This window comes from Protobothrops mucrosquamatus, unplaced genomic scaffold (assembly GCF_001527695.2).
Source record: "Protobothrops mucrosquamatus isolate PMUCROS unplaced genomic scaffold, P.Mucros_1.0 scaffold_256, whole genome shotgun sequence".
NCBI lineage: Eukaryota > Metazoa > Chordata > Lepidosauria > Squamata > Viperidae > Protobothrops > Protobothrops mucrosquamatus.
The window spans coordinates 1629087-1648712 of record NW_015386332.1 but is presented as its reverse complement, the minus strand read 5'-3'; the positions used below and the strand labels follow the sequence as shown (position 1 = coordinate 1648712).

Here is a 19626-nt window from a genome sequence, read left to right as displayed (position 1 = left end):
GCAATAATTTCAGGTTTAAAAAACCTGGCAGAATTGATTAAAGCTCCTCTTTTCACAGAGGAGATGATGGCTTTATACTGTTTGGAGAAACCAGGGTTTATCAGGCAATAAACCAGGATGATGGGCTACATTGATTTGCATACATTAAGCCATAATCTCTATTTCAAGTATGGTGTTTTGTTTTTTGTTCTTGCCAAGAGAAATATATATATGTGGTGTGAGCCTCCATATAGTGTTCGTCTACGTTCACTCTGCAGACGTCAGGATGAAATGAATATAAAATAAAAATGAAGTCAGATGAAAGAGGAAGCCAGGCAGTATCAAGGAAATAATTTGTAGGCATCTTAGTCCTCCATTGCCTTTCCTCTGACCTGTAGGCTGAGGCTACAACACCCTTCTATGACTGTTTGTCTTTGCAGTCTTTGCTTATACAGGTAGTCCTCGAGTTACAACAGTTCACTTACCGACTGTTCAAACTTACATTGGGATGAAAAAAAGTGGCCTATGACCATTTTTCCCACTTGTGAGCATTGCAGCGTCCTCAAAATTCAGACGCTTGGCAATTGACTCATACCTACGACGGTTGCAGTGTGTCCCAGGATCATGTGTGATCCCCTTTTTCTGACGTTCTGACAAGCAAAGTCAATGAGGAAGCCAGATTCACTTAACAACCGTGTTACTAACTTAACAGCTGCAGATTCGCTGGACAGCTGTAGCAAGCAAGGTTGTAAAATGGGGCTAAACTCACTTAACAAACGTCTCACCAACAAAAATTTGGGGCTCAAGTGTTGTCGTAAGTCAAGGATTTACCCGTATACTACAAATAACTCAGAGATTGATATTAGATGCAGATTTACTGTCTGCCCAGTCTTTGCTCTGGAAATTATAATCTGTATAGATTTGCAGAGAAGCCCACCCATGGAGAATTTTGAACCAAAATGCCATGAAAAGTGCCACCTGCGGATAAGCTGACCTGTAACTTTCATGCTATTTTGGTTAAAAAATTGAGGGTCTGCTTATCTGCAGATGGAAATGTGCACAGTTCCATATAGGATATAAGGAACGGTTGCTGGAATTGGGTATGTCTAGTTTAATGAAGAGAAGGACGAGGGGGGACATGATAGCAGTGTTCCAATATCTCAGGGGCTGCCACAAAGAAGAGGGAGTCAAGCTATTCTTCAAAGTGCCTGAAGGCAGGACAAGAAGCAACGGATGGAAACTAACCAAAAAGAGAAGCACCCTAGAACTAAGGAGAAACTTCCTAACAGTTAGAACAATTAACCAGTGGAACAACCTGCCTCCAGAAGCAGTGAATGCTCCAACACTGGAAATTTTTAAGAAGAGACTGGACAGCCATTTGTCCAAAATGGTATAGGGTTTCCTGACTGAGCAGGGGGTTGGACTAGATGACCTCCAAGATCCCTTCCAACCTTCTTCTTCTTCTTCTTCTTCTTCTTCTTCTTCTTCTTCTTCTTCTTCTTCTTCTTCTTCTTCTTCTTCTTCTTCTTCTTCTTCTTCTTCTTCTTCTTCTTCTTCTTCTTCTTCTTCTTCTTCTTCTTCTTCTTCTTCTTCTTCTTCTTCTCCTCCTCCTCCTCCTCCTCCTCCTCCTCCTCCTCCTCCTCATTATTATTATTATTATTATTATTATTATTATTATTATTATTATTATTATTATTATTATTATTATTATTATTATTATTATTATTATATTACAAGTACTCCTCGACTTACAACCACAACTGGGAGCAGAATTTCTGTTGCTAAGCAAGGCTTAGCTTAACTCTCACCCAATTTTACGATCTTTTTTGCCACAGTTCTTAAGTGAATCACTGCAGTCGGTAAGTGAATCATGCAGTCATTAAGCGAATCCGGCTTCTTCCATTGACTTTGCTTGTTGGGAGCCAGCTGGGAAGGTTGTAAAGGGCAATCAGGTGACCCCAGGATGCTGCAACCCTGGTAAATACATGCCAACTGCCCTATTATTTTGATCAGGTGACCGTAGGGATGCTGCAATGGTAGTAAATATGAAGACAGGTCGAAAGTCACTTTTTCAGTGCCGTTGTAACACTCGCCAAACAAATGTCTATGGAGATTCTCGGTCATCCAGGTCATGATTGTCCCAAAGGTGCTTTTTCAGGAGGCAACTGGACTTTCTTGTTTTTCTTTGATGATGTTTCGCTTCTCATCCAAGAAGCTTCTTCAGCTCTGACTAGATGGTGGGGAGTGGAAGGATTATATTGCTTGCAGACAGCTGGTCATTTGCATTCTTTTAGAGGGTCGATGTCTAAATGTCTCCATTGACATTTAGCTATGCACTTTGGGATGAACACCCTTCAAATGGTGAGGGAGTATGAATGGATTTCCAGAAAACACTGCAGACTACAGGAACCATTTGCGCTTCAGTTTGAGATGCAGACAATACATCCCCAACAGCCTGTGCCTGTCTTCAACAGTGAAGGGACACAGGGCAGAAAACATCCTGCAGCCAAGAAGGCTTCACACCTATTTGCACCACTCAGGTGACCCTGAGGACACAGGTAAACCTCCTGATGGCCCCAACAATTCTCTAAAAGAATGCAAATGACCACCTGTTTGCAAACAGTATAAATCCTTCCACTCCCCATCATCTAGTCAGAGTTGAAGCGAAACATCATCAAAGAAAAACAAAAAAGTCCAGTTGCCTCCTGAAAAAGCACCTTTGGGACTCGCTAAACAAATGGTTGTTAAGTCAAGGACTACCTGTATATGGGAAGTGTTACCTTATCTACCTGTGGATAAGCTCATCCACAGATAAGCTGAATCCAATTTTGGGGCTATATTTTGGCACTTTCGATTCTTGGTTCATCTCCGAGTGCAGGTATTCCTCGACTTACGACCACAGTTGAGCCCCACATTTCTGTTGCTAAGTGAGTTAAGTGAGTTTTGCCCCATTTTACCACCTATCGTGCCATAGTTGTTAAGTGAATCACTGCAGTTGTTAAGTTAGTAACACAATTGTTAAGTGAATCTGGCTTTGCTTGTCAGAAGGTTGCAAAAGGTGATCACATGACTCCGGGACACTGCATCTTTCCTAAATATGAGTCAGTTGCCAAACATCTGAACATTGATCATGTGATCATGGAGAAAATGGTCGTAAGTTCACTTTTTTCGGTGCCATGTAACTTCGAACAGTCACTAAATGAACTGTTGTAAGTCGAGGGCTACTTATACATTTGGTTTCTCTGCTGTGTCAAAGGATATCCCTTGACATGAAGGCATTTGATCAATGTAGGCTATAAATTTAGCTCTGTCTGAAGGAAGGATAGCAAAGATCTGAATCAGTCATTCACAATCTGCTCCTGGATTCCCTCGTTCGTTCTTTCTCCCTCTTTGATACAGAACAGGCCACCCTAAGAAATGTAGGCATTCCTATTATGGATTATTTACCCCTTTGTTTTTGATTTTGGTTCTGATTTTCTGTTCTCCGTTTTCAAGTCCTTTATGGTCCTAGCTCAGTGTTTCTCAACCTTGACAATTTTAAGGCATGTGGACTTCAACTCCCAGAATTCCACAGCCAGCATTGTTGGCTGTGGAATTCTGGGAGTTGAAGTCCACTAGCTGATTTTTTAAATTTCTAATTAGGGAGTGTTAGGAGAGCTTATTTCAAAATATATATTAGTACAGCTGAAGCTCCCAAAAAGCTTGGAAACTAGTGTGTTGCATTCCGTTGATTCCATTTACCCTGGCTTTTCTCCCATGAAAAAGCCTCTTGGAGTACTTGAAATATTTGTGTAGAACTTCCATGTGCCAAAGCAGTAATATTTAGAAAACAGAACTGAGGATAAACAGGGCAAATGAATTGTTGCCTATTTATAAATTTCTCAAGGGAATTTTCTTTTCTGTTGGAAGCAATGCAAAATGATAGACGTGTGATTCAAATATTGTATTCTATAATTAACGATTCAACATACAAATGGATCTGAACCAGTTCTGAGAAACAAAGAAGCCATTTTGATGTCACTAAGAGGCTGAGGAAAGCTTCAGTAAATGTAAAACAGGCAAGCAAAGCAACTTTCTTGAGAACTGTGGCATAATTTGAAAATTGCAGAGGAAGCATGGATGTTATGACTGACTCTTAATTTAGACCACATGTCTTTATCTTCCAATTTCCTGCTAGGGACAACAGGGTGGGGGTGGCCTTGTTCTCTGGGCAGTCCTTAAAAAGGATTCTGTCTTAATTGTTTGTTTATTCATCCCATTTCCACCCACCCCATCTCACCTAAGTGATTCTATGTAATTTACAATACAACAAAAACCCATAATATAAAACATAAATAAGAACAAAATCAAAAATAGAATTAAAAAGGTGAAGATGAAATTATTAAAAGAGTTTTAAAAACTTAAAAAGGCAGAAAAAACACTTGTGTTGGCAACCTTCCCCCCCCAGAGATGCATAATCCACTTCTCAATTTACATCTATGTGCACTTTGGATTTTCAAAAAATATACTTTATAAATTTTATTTTTAATGTCCCTTCTGTTGCTGATCTTGAATTATTCATGGTTACATGGATAAAATTACCGACTGCTCTGTATTAGGAAACAGCAGCTGGCTGTTGAGGAAGTCATGAAGTTTGCAGGGCCATGCTCTTGGACGTGGGAATTATGGAGGAAATTCAAGCAGAATTCAGAGGAATTGTTTGGAAAGCTGAATTCTTATAATTATCTCTACAGTATATTTGTTTGCGGTTATACCTTTGCTACCTTAAGCTCTAAACTTTATCCTCAGTTTTTGTGTTTCCTCTACTTGCAGTTTCAGTTAGCTAGCAACTTCTGCTTTTCATATTTGTATGAAATTTAATTGTCAGAGTTTATGACTTTCAGGTGCCTTCTTCTATCAACCTTTAAACTCATTAGAAACTTCTGATTAATAATCTACTCCTTTCAGGATTAGTAATTATGAATGCAACTTTGGGTATCTTGTGTATTAAACTTTTTTTGTGTGGAGGTAGAATGCACAGAAATTTTTTAATGCTTTTCAATACTTATTTAAAAATCTTACCTGCAACTTCTTTCAAGTTTTTTTTTTACATACATGGAGATTCCCCCCCCCATTAAGGAAATAAGATCATAATTACTTTGGCATTGGCTTTACAGTTCTCTTTTATGGACACCAAAGATAGTCCTTGACTAAGGACCTGAATTTTATTTTTATTTATTTGTTTGTTTGTATCCCACCTTTATTATTTTTACAAATAATTCAAGACAGTGAACATATCCAACACAATTTCTTTCTCTTTTTATTTTCCCCACAACAACAATCCTGTGAGGTAAGTTGGGCTGAGCGATTGGCTTAAAGACACCTAGCTGGCTTTCATGGCTAAGACAGGACTAGAACTCACAATCTCCCACTTTCTAGTCTGGTGCTTTAATTGGGACCAGAATTTCCACTGCTAAGCAGTGAGTTGCATCTGATTTTAAGAATGTTTTTTGTCACAGTTGTTAAGAGAATCATGCAGTTATTAAACCCACTGACTTTGCTTGTCAGAAGCTAGCTGGGAAGATCATAGATGGTGATCATATGACATTGGGATGTTGCAACCATGCTGGTTACCCAGGGCCCAAATTTTGATCATGCGACTATGAGGAAGCTGCAACAGTTGTAATTGCAAGGATCACTTTTTTCAGTGCTGTTGTAACTTCAGACAGTCACTAAACAAATGGTTGTAAGTCAAGGACTACCTGTTTTTGTGAGTTGATGTTTTGCTTTATTTTAAAGTCATTAGTTAGAACAATGATGCCATAGATTGGGCAGACCATTGGTGTACGTAACCCAGGGTGATCTACAAGTGCTGAATTCCCACACAGAATGAATCCATGGTTTGCATAATCAAAAATAAACCATGGATGACTGGGATCATACAACATGCTAACCTTTAAACTGGAGTGTATAAACCACAGTGTCTGGATTGGTACAACATGCGAAGCTGAAACCAAGAAACCAAGTTCTGGCATAGAGCTGTGAAACAAACTTTTGTGTTACTTTGAGTTCTGAGCCACTTTTAATGCTCACTTCTGATGAATGATCTGTAGAAATGAACTTCTAGAGCAGGAGTGTCAAACTGCCGGCCCGCAGGCCGCATGCATCATAGCGAAACCGTGCCCACCCCATTGCCGGCAATGGCAAAAATCACGATACATCGCGACATGTCACGTGACTTTGTGAGTTTGACACCTCTGTTCTAGAGGGAAAAGCCAGTGAATCGCTTCTCTAAAGCAAATACACACCAGTGCTTGAAACTGATGGTTAATGGCAGGCAATGCAGGGTGCATCTTTCGCTATCCACTTTTGTTTTCTTATAGTTCTGAACAAGCTGCTGCATTCTATATGGCCATTTTGAATTCTGGAATAAAAACAAAAGGGGTTGCTGCACTTCATTGAGTGCACTGCACTTCATTGAGTGTGGGTGGTCTCGGAGCAGTGACAGCCTCACAGTGATGAGACAGGATAATTTAAGCTTTTGCTCTCTCCTGGCTCTTAGAGGTATTATTTTCTTGTTGATGGAGAGATGCAGTCTCTGTTTGAGCTGCCTTTGAAGACTCTTGAAGACTTAACTCTAGTCTTTTACTGGGGCATCCTGGGGAGTGGGAGGAGAGAAGGAGGACCCAGATTCCAAAGTCTGCATTAGGCTGGGTTCAGAAGAAACATTTCATGTTTTGCTTTTGTTTAAAATGTTGATTTTATTTATTGTTTAAGGCAGATGGAGCGTATTTATGGGTTTGAAAAGATCTGGCGTTATTACAGAGCAAGAGAAGGGCTTAGACATTGTTCTTAAGTCCTTAAGCCTAAGACATTTGAAACTACATGTCGTCCTCGGTTTATGTCCATTCATTTAGCGATTGTTCAAAATTACAGCAGTGCTGAAAAGGATTTACAACCTGTCCTTGAATTTCCAGCCATTGCAGTGTTCTGCAGTTATGTGTTCACAATCCAGGTGCTTGGGAGCCTGGCTCACGATTATAGCATTGCAATGAGCTACATTATGTGATCGCCATTCACAAGTCACCCCAGTAGATTGCCCCCCCCATTTTCTCCCAAGGAGCAAACTATAAAATATGAGACCCCCTAGGATACAAGGTACTAGTACAAGGTACTACAAAGCAGCCTCTGCCCCTGCACTCCAGTGTGCACCCACTTGCAGAACCTCCTGTGGTCTTTGCTGGCCGACTTGAAGCCTTTGCCGGCCTTCCCATGTTCCCTAGCATCTTCCTGCAGAACACCTTAAGCCCTGCATACCCCTGTGTTCCTTACCTGAGACTCCCACTTTTTCCCACCTGTGCATTTTGCAGTTATGATGGCTGCTGGGATTGCTCTCGCTAAGTGATGCGATCACATAATGTTATTCTTTACAAACACATTGCTTCACTGTGCAATCCCAGTCCCCAAAGCAATTGTAACTCTAAGATTTCTCAGTAATCTTCCATTCAGTATTAACCAGGTCTGTCCATGTTTAGTTTTCTGAGATCAGCCAAAGCTGGCTAGTTACTGCAGCATATCATCACACATCTTTGCAATAGAATAGTCTATTCACTCAGCAGAGAGATAACAGATTGTACAGACTGTAAAATGTGATTAATAAGACAAGAGACTTTATCTTCGGAAAGGCTAGAGCCACCCAGTTGGTTTCAATACCTTGAAAGAAGTACCGTTGTAATGAAAAGAACTGAGAAAACGAGAGGGAATGCTTATAGACTTGACTGATTCTGAAAACCATACAACACAAAATTCAGAGTGATTGCTGGGCCTCATATTTAAATTGTTGGTGAAATATGACTGAGAAACTGAACATGTAAAGATTGTATGACTAAATGGATGCAGGATTTTGATACAACTAGAAGCCCATAACCCAGTGGTGGCGAACCTATGGCACACGTGCCAGAGGCGGCATTCAGAGTCCTCTCTGTGGGCACGCGTGCCATGCCCCAGAGATGGCAACCGTCCCTCTTCAACCAGCCGCCTGCTAACTCACTGAGCTCCCACGTGGCCGGATGCATCCCGGCACGGCTGGTTTCCCTCCCCCCTGTCCCATTCCTCCTGGCCTTGCATGCTCTCCTTTTCCCAGACACGAACCACTGCATCGCCTCCTCAGCTGTGGTCTGTCCGTCCAACTCAGATGCGGCTTCTCTGAACTGCTGGCGGCAGACTGTGGAGCCCCAGAGTGCACTGGTTGATGGGCCGGCAGGCTGTGGCTGCTGATGGACACCGTCACCCCCCATGCACTCGCTGTCCTCTGTGCAGGGGCCGATTGTGTCAGGCAGCAGCCATCCCAGCCCCTGCCTCGCCTTGCCCCGTGGCAATGGCACCCCCACCCTGCCTTGCCTCACAGGACGAGCCCACCTTGGCCACACTCACCCAGTCTGCCATGACCACCACAGCCACGCCCACCCAGTGGGCCACGCCCACCGGCACCCAGTGGTAAATAAGTGGGTTTTGGGTTGCAGTTTGGGCACTCGGTCTCTAAAAGGTTCGCCATCACTGCCATAACCCATTGGGTCATCCTTTCAGATATATTTCCTTATAGACTGACCACAGACGGGCAAGAAATCAGTAGGAAGGGGAATGGTTTTCAACTTCTTGCCGGTTTTCCTATCACTTTGATTGCAGAAACCTGGCAGGGAGCATTGAAAATCATGATAATGTGACCATGGCTGATTGCAGCAACATAGTAGCATTGCAGCACCCACCCACAACTTTGCAAACACATCTAGTCCTCGACTTACAACCACAATTGAGCCCAAAATTTATATTGCTAAGTGAAACAGTTGTTAAGTGGGTTTTGCCCCATTTTATGTCCCTTTCTTGCCTCAGTTAAGTGAATCACTGCAGTTGTCAAGTTAGTAACACGGTTGTTAAGTGAATCTAGCTTCCCCATTGACTTTGCTTGCCAGAAGGTCGCAAAAGGTGATCACGTGACCCAGGGACAGTGCAACCGTCATAAATATGAATCATCTGAATTTTGATCACATGACCATGGGGATGCTGCAGCGATGATATGTGTGAAAAGTGGTTATAAGTCACTTTTTTCAGTGCTGTTGTAACTTTGAACAGTCACTAAACAAACTGTTGTAAGTCGAGGACTATCTGTACAAGCTTTCTGAAGATCCTTGAAATTTCAATTCCCTGATTGCAGATTTTGAATGCATTCTTTAAGTTACCCCATTCAAGGTTCCTTGCCCTATGATGCATTGTTTTGGGTAATTGAAGGTTACAGACAGGCAAGACAGTTTTAGTTGTATATAGATAATTGATATGCAATGAATGGACGAAAATCATAATAATAATAATGATGATGATGATGATGATGATGATGATGATGATAAAGTTGGAAGGGACCTTGGAGGTCATCTAGTCCAACCTTCTGCTCAGGCAGGAAACCCTATACCATTTCGGACAAATGGCTGTCCAGTCTCTTCTTAAAAACTTCCAGTGTTGGCGCATTCACTGCTTCTGGAGGCAGGTTGTTCCACTGGTTAATTGTTCTAACTGTCAGGAAGTTTCTCCTTAGTTCTAGGTTGCTTCTCTCTTTGGTTAGTTTCCACCGGTTGCTTCTTGTCCTGCCTTCAGGCGCTTTGGAGAATAGCCTGACTCCTTCTTTGTGGCAGCCCCTGAGATATTGGAACACTGCTATCATGTCCCCCCTCGTCCTTCTCTTTGTTAAACTAGACATACCCAATTCCAGCAACCGTTCCTTATATGTTTTAGCCTCCAGTCCCCTAATCATCTTTGTTGCTCTTCTCTGTAGTCTTTCTAGTATAAGATGTTTTGTTGCTGATACATCAGTAGCGATTGACAATTCATTCTCTAAAAAATTGTTGGAAATGTAATGATTTTTTTGGACCATTTTTTTTCCACATTTGTTTGGAATGTTGTAAACAATTTTGGGAAATAATTTATACTAGAATGAAACAATTCTAACTGCAAACGTTTGTTAAATATTGCTAACCTTTACTATATTTCCCCAAAGTATATAAACTAACATTGAACATGGTAACTGCTACAAGGATATTCTGTTTATGATTGAAAAGTACATGCTGAATGGCTAATTATGGCAGTAGACACACCGATGTCTAAAATAAGTTTGTATTTCAAAAATAAATCTGATACAGAACTCATGAGGGGAACCATTTTTGGATTATAATTCTATAAATGGGCTTGAGTCGCACCCAAAATTTGGTTTCTCTTAATATAAAGTCTAAATATTGTAACTTTCTAGATTTGATAGATGAGAATAAATTTCAGGTATTTGGATAGAATTTACTGTAGCTTTTAATCTTATTTTATGATTTACACTGTGTTGATTATTGCTATGTTATTCATATATTAAATGGACTTTAAGAGCAATCTGCAATTTTCAGGACAATCTAATATATAGAGTTACTTCAGTTAATGAAATATTGAAATTTTTAATCTAATTCTGGGATGCTTGATAAATTGGATACCAAAGTGAAAGTCATCCATTGGCTAGAATTTCTGCAACCTTATCCAATTTCATTTCCATAAATCTAGTTAAAGTCAATTCTGGAAGAATTTTGCTATCAGCTGAGTCAGCTACTAAGACCTCATACTTTCTATATCAGGGGTGTCAAACTGCCGGCCCGCGGGCCGGTTTCATCATACCGGAGCCGCACCCACCCCATTGCCGGCAACGGCGAAAAAGCTCCGATACGTTGCGCGACGTCACGTGACATCGCGAGTTTGACATGTCTGTTCTATATCATGGTTCTGACTGCTGTAGACACCACTGCCCAAAATAATAATACTGTATATATTCATGGATAAGCCAAGAATTTTAGGTGCTGAAGTGTACCAAAAAGACTGGGTTCCGCTTACCAACGGATAGGCTTATCCTCAGATACATACACTAATATTTTAAGTAATTATCTTGAGGTACATCTGAATACCTCGCGATTCCCTGCTGTTAGTGTAATTCAGAAGCAGAAACCTTTTCATTATTATATATACTCAAGGATTAACCCTTTCGCAGATAAGCCGAACTCTTGAATTTTTAACCAAAATACTGGTAGTCCTTGACTTAAGACCACAACTGAACCCAACATTTCTGTTGCTAAGCAAAACAGTTGTTAAGTGAATTTTGCCCTATTTTATTACTTTTCTTGTCACAGTTGTTAAGTGAATCACTGTAGTTGTTAAGTTAGTAACATGGTTGTTAAGTGAATCTGGCTTCCCCATTGACTTTGCTTGTCAGAAGGTCACAAAAGCTGATCACATGATCTTGGGACACTACAACCGTCATAAAATAGGAACCAGTTTCCAAGCATCTGAATTTTGGTAACGTGATCACAGGGATGCTGCAATGGTTATAAGTGTGGAAAATGGACATAAATCACTTTATTCAGTGCTGTTGTAACTTTGAACAGTCACTAAAGGAATGGTTGTAAGTCAAGGACTATCTGTACCATGAAAAATGCACCATTCACAGATAAGCTGACCCTCAAAATTCTCATATGTTGGAGTTGGAGTCTACACATTTTAAAAGTTGCTGAGGTTGTGGAATATTGGATTAGATGATCATTGAAATCTCTTCTAACTCCATGATTCTATTTCCTTCAGTGTCAGGAGTGGAAACAACACTGCATAGAACGGATAGGTCCTTATCCTAATTTACATTCTGCTTTAGATGGTTAAAATGTAAATGGAAGGAGAGATCAGATATTAGCATTGACTCTGTTTGCACTACACGCTATATCCGGTTACCATTTTTCTTGATTTACACGAAATATTGAACAATAAAGTAAGCAAATAGGCTTGATTTGCATATCAAACTAGGACATAAAAATGGAGCAAAGAAAACTGCAGGTACTAATTATTTAACTGAGTGGATGATAAGACTGAAAATAAGGGAATTGAGATGTTCAGTGTTCCAAGATATGAAGGCCACCAGTTTGAATGGCCTTAAAAAGGAAATGGATTTATGGTTATATCTTATGATTTATGTTTTATCCCTTTGTTTGTTGTACATTGAAGACAATACATTGTGTGTTCAATCATGCTTGGCCATTAAAGAATTCTATTCTATTCTATTCTATTCTATTCTATTCTATTCTATTCCATTCCATTCCACTCCACTCCACTCCACTCCACTCCACTCCACTCCACTCCATTCTTAATGGAGAAGAAGTCTATCAATGTTGAAGACTCACAGTTACCTCTAATTTAGGGACAGCAAGCCTAGTGGGAGGAAGGGAAATGCTTGGGCACCTCGGAAACATCTACGTAGTTACCCACTGTCAGAAACAAAGTACTGGGCTAAGATGGGCTCTGGGCTGGTCCAACAGAGTTATTCCTATGTTCTCAGGAGTCGTGTGATATAATATTGAAGTGTTTGCTTTCTCCAGATAGCTGAGTATAATTGCCTGATGAAGAGTTGTTGGACACTTGAAAGACTGCATATTCTTTGTGGACATTCAGTTTGACTAGTAAAAATATTGCTTTCATACAGATTTTTAATACAATTTCCTCTCTTTGTTCAGCATTTCTGCATCACTTGGAAGCTTGCACCCTTCAACAGTTTTATTTGGCTTTCTTTTACTTTTTGGCAAATGCTGTTATTACAGGGTAGTCCATGACTCATGTCCACAATTTGGAACCAGAATTTCCATTGCTAAGCAAATGTTGTTGTGAATTGTGCCTGATTTTATGGCCTTTTTGCCACGGTTAATTAAATGATTGCAGATGAATCATGCACTATTAGGCGAATCTGGCTTCTCCCATTGACTTTGCTTTGTCAGAAACCAGCGGGGAAGGTTGCAAATGGCGATCACATGACCCTGAGATGCTGCAACCATAGTCAATACATGCTAGTTGACAAACGTCCAAATTTTGGTGACATGACCATGGGGATGCTGTGATGGTCATAAGTGCAAGGATCAGTCGCAAGTCACTTTTCACTGCTTTTGTAACTGAATAGTTGCTGAATGAATGGTCATGAGTCAAGGATTGGCTCAGGGTTAGGCAACCTTGGCTCTTTTATGACTCGTGGACTCAACTCCCAGAATTCCTGAGCCAGCATAGCTCAGGAATTCTGGGAATTGAGTCCACGAGTCATAAAAGAGCCAAGGTTGCCTACCCCTGGACTAACTGTATAGCTGGCTCAGGAATTCTGGGAGTTGAAGTCCACGAGTCATAAAAGAGCCAAAGTTGCCTACCCCTGGACTAACTGTATTCATCTTGGCCTCACATTGCATTTTGGAATTGAAAAATGATTGTTTTTAATCTTGCTTGTTTAATCTTGTTTTTAATTATATATATTTCAAAAAAAATTCTTTCCGTCAAATGATTTAACAGGTTGGTGGAACAAAAACCGGTGTGGTGCGCTACGTAGGGGAGACGGATTTCGCCAAAGGGGAATGGTGTGGTGTGGAGTTGGATGAACCTCTGGGAAAGAACGATGGAGCTGTTGCTGGAACAAGGTATTTCTAGACGCCTTTGGAATAATTCAGGCCACCGAGCCCAGCCTTCTGCTCAGTGCAAGAATCCAAATTAAAACATCTCTGGCAAATGTCTGTATAGCCTTGGCTTGAAATCAACAACAGATAAGACCCCTACGTCTGTTGGGGGAATGAACTACACTGAAAAAATCACTTTCTGGTTGTTGGGTCAAGGTTTCTTCTAACTTTCTTCCAGACTTCCTTCTAAAAGTTAACCCATTATTTTATCTCCGTAACTCTGAGGGTTAAAAGATGCCTGCTTTCTTTAGAGCCAACGGAGATGTCTTGTTATATCTCTCCATCCCCACTCCCATCTGTTCTCAACGTCTGACGGGCCAAATGCCCTCACTGTCTTCCTGTCAGGCTTAATTTTCCTCCCCAGGATACTGTCTGAGCATGGATGAATGCCTGCCACCAATTTAGTGTGCAGCATCTTTGAGCAAGTCCTGGGAGATCTCTTGGGGATGCTGACACGTGTTCTGCCTTCCCACAGTTTGAAATAATTGAGGTTTGAAATGTTCTTCTTGAAGTAGTACAAAAGATTGCATGCATTACTTGTCCTATGCACACAGTAAGTGTTCTTGGGTGGTCTACAACCAAAGCAAACTATACTAGACGCAGTGTTTCTCAACCTTGACAATTTTAAGGCATGTGGACTTAAGGAAGCTAAGGATGCTGACAACTGCTTAGAAGATGGTTGGGAGTGAGATTTGATGGTGTGATAGGGGGGAGAGGAAATGAAATAACACCGTCTTTGCCTTGTTTTGTTTAGTCTGAAATGTGGAACAACCAAACTCTTCTCACTTTTGATTTTCATGAACCATGGAGTGCCTGAAACAAATTGGTAGATCCCCAGTTCAGTTTTGGGTTAAAAAAAAAAAAAGCAGTTCCCCTAGTTTTAGCACTAGTACTAATACTAATTTTTGAGCCCAACATTTCTGTTGTTAAGTAAGGCAAGTGAGGTTTGCCCCATTTTACGACCTTTTTTGCCACATTTGTTAAGCAAATCACTGCAGATGTTAAGTCTGTCCGTAATTGTGTCAGAAGCACCTACAAAGCTAACCGAAGGGTTCTTCTGGGTTGAAAGGATTTGCCAGTGACAACACCGTTGCTCAGGGGACACCCGATTACTAAAAATAATGCAGTCTTCAAGGTGACTCCTTTCATGTCCCCCAGGTGTTGAATCATGCGGTCATTTGTTAAACAAATCTGGATTCCTCATTGACTTCACATGTCAGAAGCCGGCTGGGAAGGTTACAAATGGTGATCACGCGACCCCGGGACACTGCAACTGTCATAAGTACATGCCAGTAGCCACGAATTTGAATTTTGATCACATGACCCTGGGGATGCTCCAACGGTTGTAGGTGTGAAAACCAGTCATAAGTCCTTTTTTCAGTGCCATTGTAACAATCACTAAATGAATGGTTGTAAGATGAGGACTGCCTGTATATCTGTATTTCTTTTGTTTTTATTTCACACAAAGCCCTTATGTAATGGGTGCTCTAGCCACAGTGGTATCTAGGTTTCTTGGCCCTCAGCACTACACAGCAACTATCTACTGTTGTCACCACAATACACCCACAAGATCGGAGGACAATCATCAGATAGATAACGCTTTGTCAGTGACTCAGCCCTGCATGGGTGCATCAGTCAGTTTCTTGTTGTTTTTCTCTTATACTGGTAACTGTCTTCAGCCTTTCAAAGGCAGCAGGATTAGATTTGTAGACTGAGTCAGATTGCAAATTAAGGTCTGTGATAACCAGGAGGTTATGCTTATGAACTCTGGGAGCTGGAGCCCCCAAACATCTGGAGAACACCAGGTTAGAGAAGGCTGGTCTGTTGATTGCTCTCTCATTATGTGGCATGGAACACCAAGGAATGACTTGGCAGGGAAATCTCTTTGCCACTGGAACTCTTACCTTCTCTTGACATCTCGTTGAAAGCATCCAAACAAATGTTTTTTGTATTTATTTGGAAAAGGCAGGTGGAAGCCCCTGTTTGCAGCTGGCCTCTTCTCCCCAGCATAGAAGAGTTTTCCTTCAGCTTTCTATGTTAATGCTTGAGCAATTCCTCCTCTATGTAGGCAAGACAGCTTGGAACAGCTGCCAGCTCTCTGTGTGTGCTTGTGGGTGTCCACAAATTGGAAGCAATGTTCTGGAACAGCTGCTCACATCTGGGCAAATGACTTGGCATGACTATAAAAACCTTCCCTTGCTTTTTCACTGCTTGCTGCCACATCGTATTATTGGCCATTCCCCCCCTCAGCCGCACGCACACACACACACACACACACACACGCACACACAGACACTTTTCTGTGGCTTCCCTTGATTTTCATTCTCTTTTGGGGGGGGGGGAAGCTGCAATTGTTTTGCCCTCTAGCCATTGGAAATGCGAGAGCAGCTTTTCTCCTTTTGAAAATCTTTGGTTTTTCCAAATCTTCATCTTTTATAACTTTCCTAAACTTAAGGCTCTCTGGAGGTGCTGGCTAACTACAGTTCCCATCATTCCTAGACTGGCCATTGGGGATAACTGGAATGAAAAAATCCCATTATTAGAAAACACCAGATTTTGAAAGACTGGCTAATATATTGGTGGTAAGAATAAGGAGGGGGAGAGGGAGGGAGGGAGAGAGAGAGAGAGAGAGCAGGAGGGAGGGAGTAGCTTTGTTGTTTATTAATACAGCTAGTCCTTGACTTACAACCACAACTGCAGTTGGAATTTCTGTTGCTAAGTGATGTGGCCACAAAGCGCAATGTCACGAGATTGCATTGCTTAATGGTAGCAATCTGGCCGCCTCTGTTGTCTTTGTTATCAGAATGCCATTATTAACCGAATTCCACCCCATCCAAGCCAATCTGGCCTTGATCCATCTCAGCCCTGAGCCTTAGTTCTTCCCAGGTAAGGGACTGCCTCTCCTTCAACTCCTCACAACTCCCTATTCACTCCATCTCTACCCATTTGGCTGATCTGCACCCTGTTTTGAGGGGTGGAAAGCAGCCCCAAAACCACACAGCTCTGGGACTGCTTGTCACTAAGGATTTCTTAGTGCTTTGGAGCTGCAAAAAGCCTCTGAGCAGCAATGGGAAGCCACAGCCATCCCAATCCTGTCCAGCAGAGTGATGCAAAACTGCCATGCTCCAGGAAGGTCCACCAGTGTGGTGCAAAGTTGCTTTGTCCCAGGAAGCTTCAAGAGTACAGTGCACAACCGCTGTACCCTGGGAAGCTCCAGCAGTGAGGCACAAAGCGATAGAGTTGCAGGAAGTGCCCCAGTGGAGTCCCATTCTCAATCGCCATCCACACACCCCAGCTGACTTTCACCGTCGCCTTGCTCCCATTGCTGATGAGTTGTGCCCATCCTGGCCCTTTGCGAGGCAGCTGTTGGCCACATGAAACCATCTTTCCCAGGTCTCACGAGAATGGGCACATGCGACTTGAAGAATGGTGTGTGTGGCTTGGGAAGAAGGCCTAGTATGGCCAGCAGCTGCTTCACATAGTGAGGCTGGGCACACCTCATCAGCAGTGGGAGGGAGATGCCAGACGGCAGCTGGGCCTGGCAGGGCCTCTGGGGTACAGGGCCATGGGGGCCTCTGGGCCTTTGCACTGTGGTGGCTGGCCATGATGTTGGGATTGAGGGAGTATTTCTCAGTGGCAGTGACAGCACTGGGATGAAGTAGAGGCCTGAGGAAGATGACAGCTGGCTGAGACTGCTAAAGTCCTCGGGTCTCTACTTCAGTCCCAGCCCCACTGCTGTCACCAAGGAATGCTGCTGGTGCAGGGTGGCCAAACATCCCCAGATGTGGGGGAGATAGGTGGGTAAGGAGAATTGAAGTACCCCTGCAGTCATAAGTATGGGCAAACTGCTGGGCTCCTGAATTTTAATCAAATGGCTGCCGGGATGCTACAAAGGCCATAATTTTGGGCACCAGTCATAATTCCCTTTGTATAGTGCCACCATGATGTCAAACAGTCGCTGAACAAATGATTGTAAGTCGAGCACTACATTACAGCTTTTATACATTTTATCTTGCCATTATTATTTTAATACTACAGATGGTCCTCGAATTATTCACTTAGTGATTGTTTGAAGTTACAACGGCACTGAAAAAATTGGCTTACAATTGTTTTTCACAAGACCGTTGCATCATCCCTATGGTCACGTGACCAAAATATGGGTGCTTGGCAACTGGCATATGACAATTGCACTGTCCCTGGATCACATGATCACTATTTGTAACCTTCCCAGCTGGTCTCTGACAAGCAAAATCAATGGAGGAATCCAGATTCGCTTAACAACCGCATTATTTACTTAATAACTATGGTGATTTGCTTAACAACTGTGGGAAGAGGTCATAAAATGGGGCACTTAACAACTACCTTGCTTAGCAGTGGGCATTTTGGGCTCAGTTATGGTGTATTTTCATTATTATGCCTTATTGGGCATTTTAATAAGTTCATTGTATTGTTTTGATCATCAGGTATTTTTAAAATATTTTTGGTTTCCTTTGGAAATACCTGTACATTATATTTGTAAATTATTAGCTTCCATCTCTTGAAAGGGTAAAATCAGCTGAACATGATTATAATCCAGAAACCCTGATCCTTGTGATCTTTGCATCAAATGTCACGCTTTAAGGACAAAGGAATGGTGACTACAGATTCAGCAAAGAGAGTAGCATCTACAGCAAATAAATCCACATCCTGAGGTTATGTTTTATTTTATCTATCCATAAAGCTGAGTTGGGCTTTGATAGTGGATTTACAATTGTTCAAAAATCACTTTTTAATTTTTTAATATGACTGAAGACAAAATCATTAAATGCACAGGGAGTCATTCCATTAGCTGGATTTAATTTTAATTTTAATTAATCAGATCAAGCTTCTTTGACCTGGTCCACCCACTCATGGCTCATAATCCAAAAAGGGTTGTATGTTCTCAGCTTGGCTGATCTCTGTGAAACATGTTAAATTCACTGACGCACACAGTAGAGAAGAGAATGTGAAACTGGAAATGTTTTATGCTGGAAAATTGCTGAAAATCAACTCCCTCTTTCATCTCCAGATATTTTCAGTGCCCACCAAAGTTTGGGCTCTTTGCTCCTATCCATAAAGTCATCCGGATTGGGTTCCCGTCCACTAGCCCAGCCAAAGCGAAGAAAAGTAAGAGGATGGCCATGGGTGTCTCAGCCTTGACCCACAGTCCCAGCAGCTCTTCCATCAGCTCTGTCAGTTCCGTAGCCTCCTCTGTAGGGGGAAGGCCTAGCCGGAGTGGTCTGGTAAGATTCAGAACAAGTCTTGATGATGTCGCATCATGGTGTAACTGTGCAGGTGCCATGAATTATGCAATCATAACAGATGTGGTGGATGATGTCATGATGCATATGACATCATTTGTCCTCCTTTTTCTAAAATGTCTTTTTCAGTGATTGTATAAGCTCCAGTCATAGCATCACTGAGCTTGCAATTCCCTTCCCGCTATATGAGAGAACTGATACAAAGACCGTTGCCCAAATATATGGAATATCTTGGAGCAATGTTTCTCGACCTTAGCAATTTGGAGATGCATGGATTTCAACTCCCAGAATTCCCTAGTGAGCATGCCGGCTGGGGAATTGGGGCAGCTCAATCCACACAAATTGCCAAGATTGAAAAACACTGCCTGCCTACGATTGGGTTTTGTTTTTGTTTTTGCTTTCTCAGAAACACACAGTTTTGAAAGAGAGATGGACAAGTTGGGACCTACAGCCATGTTAGTTCCTCCAAGTTGGCCTCCATCAACAACCATTGTTCTTGGTGGTATGATCAAAGAGGAAATGGTGGCTGGGTTCACACATGGCATTGAGCCATTTTCTATTTACTGTGTTTTAAGGAATAAATCATAATTGGATGAGGTCACAAAGAGCTCTAAGCCATAAATCATGATTTCCAAACCACAGTGATTGGAGTCGCATAACGTTTAAAGCAAAAACCCATTGAAGGCACCTTTTAACATAGTGCAGTGTGTGAACTCAATTGCCGAGTCTGCCTTTCTCGGCCTGACTGGCACCAGCACCGTTTTCTTTTCTCTCTTTCCCGGTTCTGCATCCAAAGCCCGATATGATAGTAGTTGGTTTTGAGGACAGATTAGTCAGGAAAG

General features: G+C 41.9%; 1 protein-coding gene across 1 annotated transcript in view; it reads left to right on the top strand.

The window, feature by feature from the left end:
* The window catches only part of CLIP2 (CAP-Gly domain containing linker protein 2), a 59473-nt gene that overhangs the window by 9591 nt on the left and 30256 nt on the right, over positions 1–19626 (top strand). The window contains exons 3-4 of the mRNA XM_015831318.1: positions 13345–13469; positions 18553–18766. Coding sequence (XP_015686804.1) covers positions 13345–13469; positions 18553–18766 — 339 coding nt within the window. The remainder of the gene's footprint in view (positions 1–13344; positions 13470–18552; positions 18767–19626) is intronic.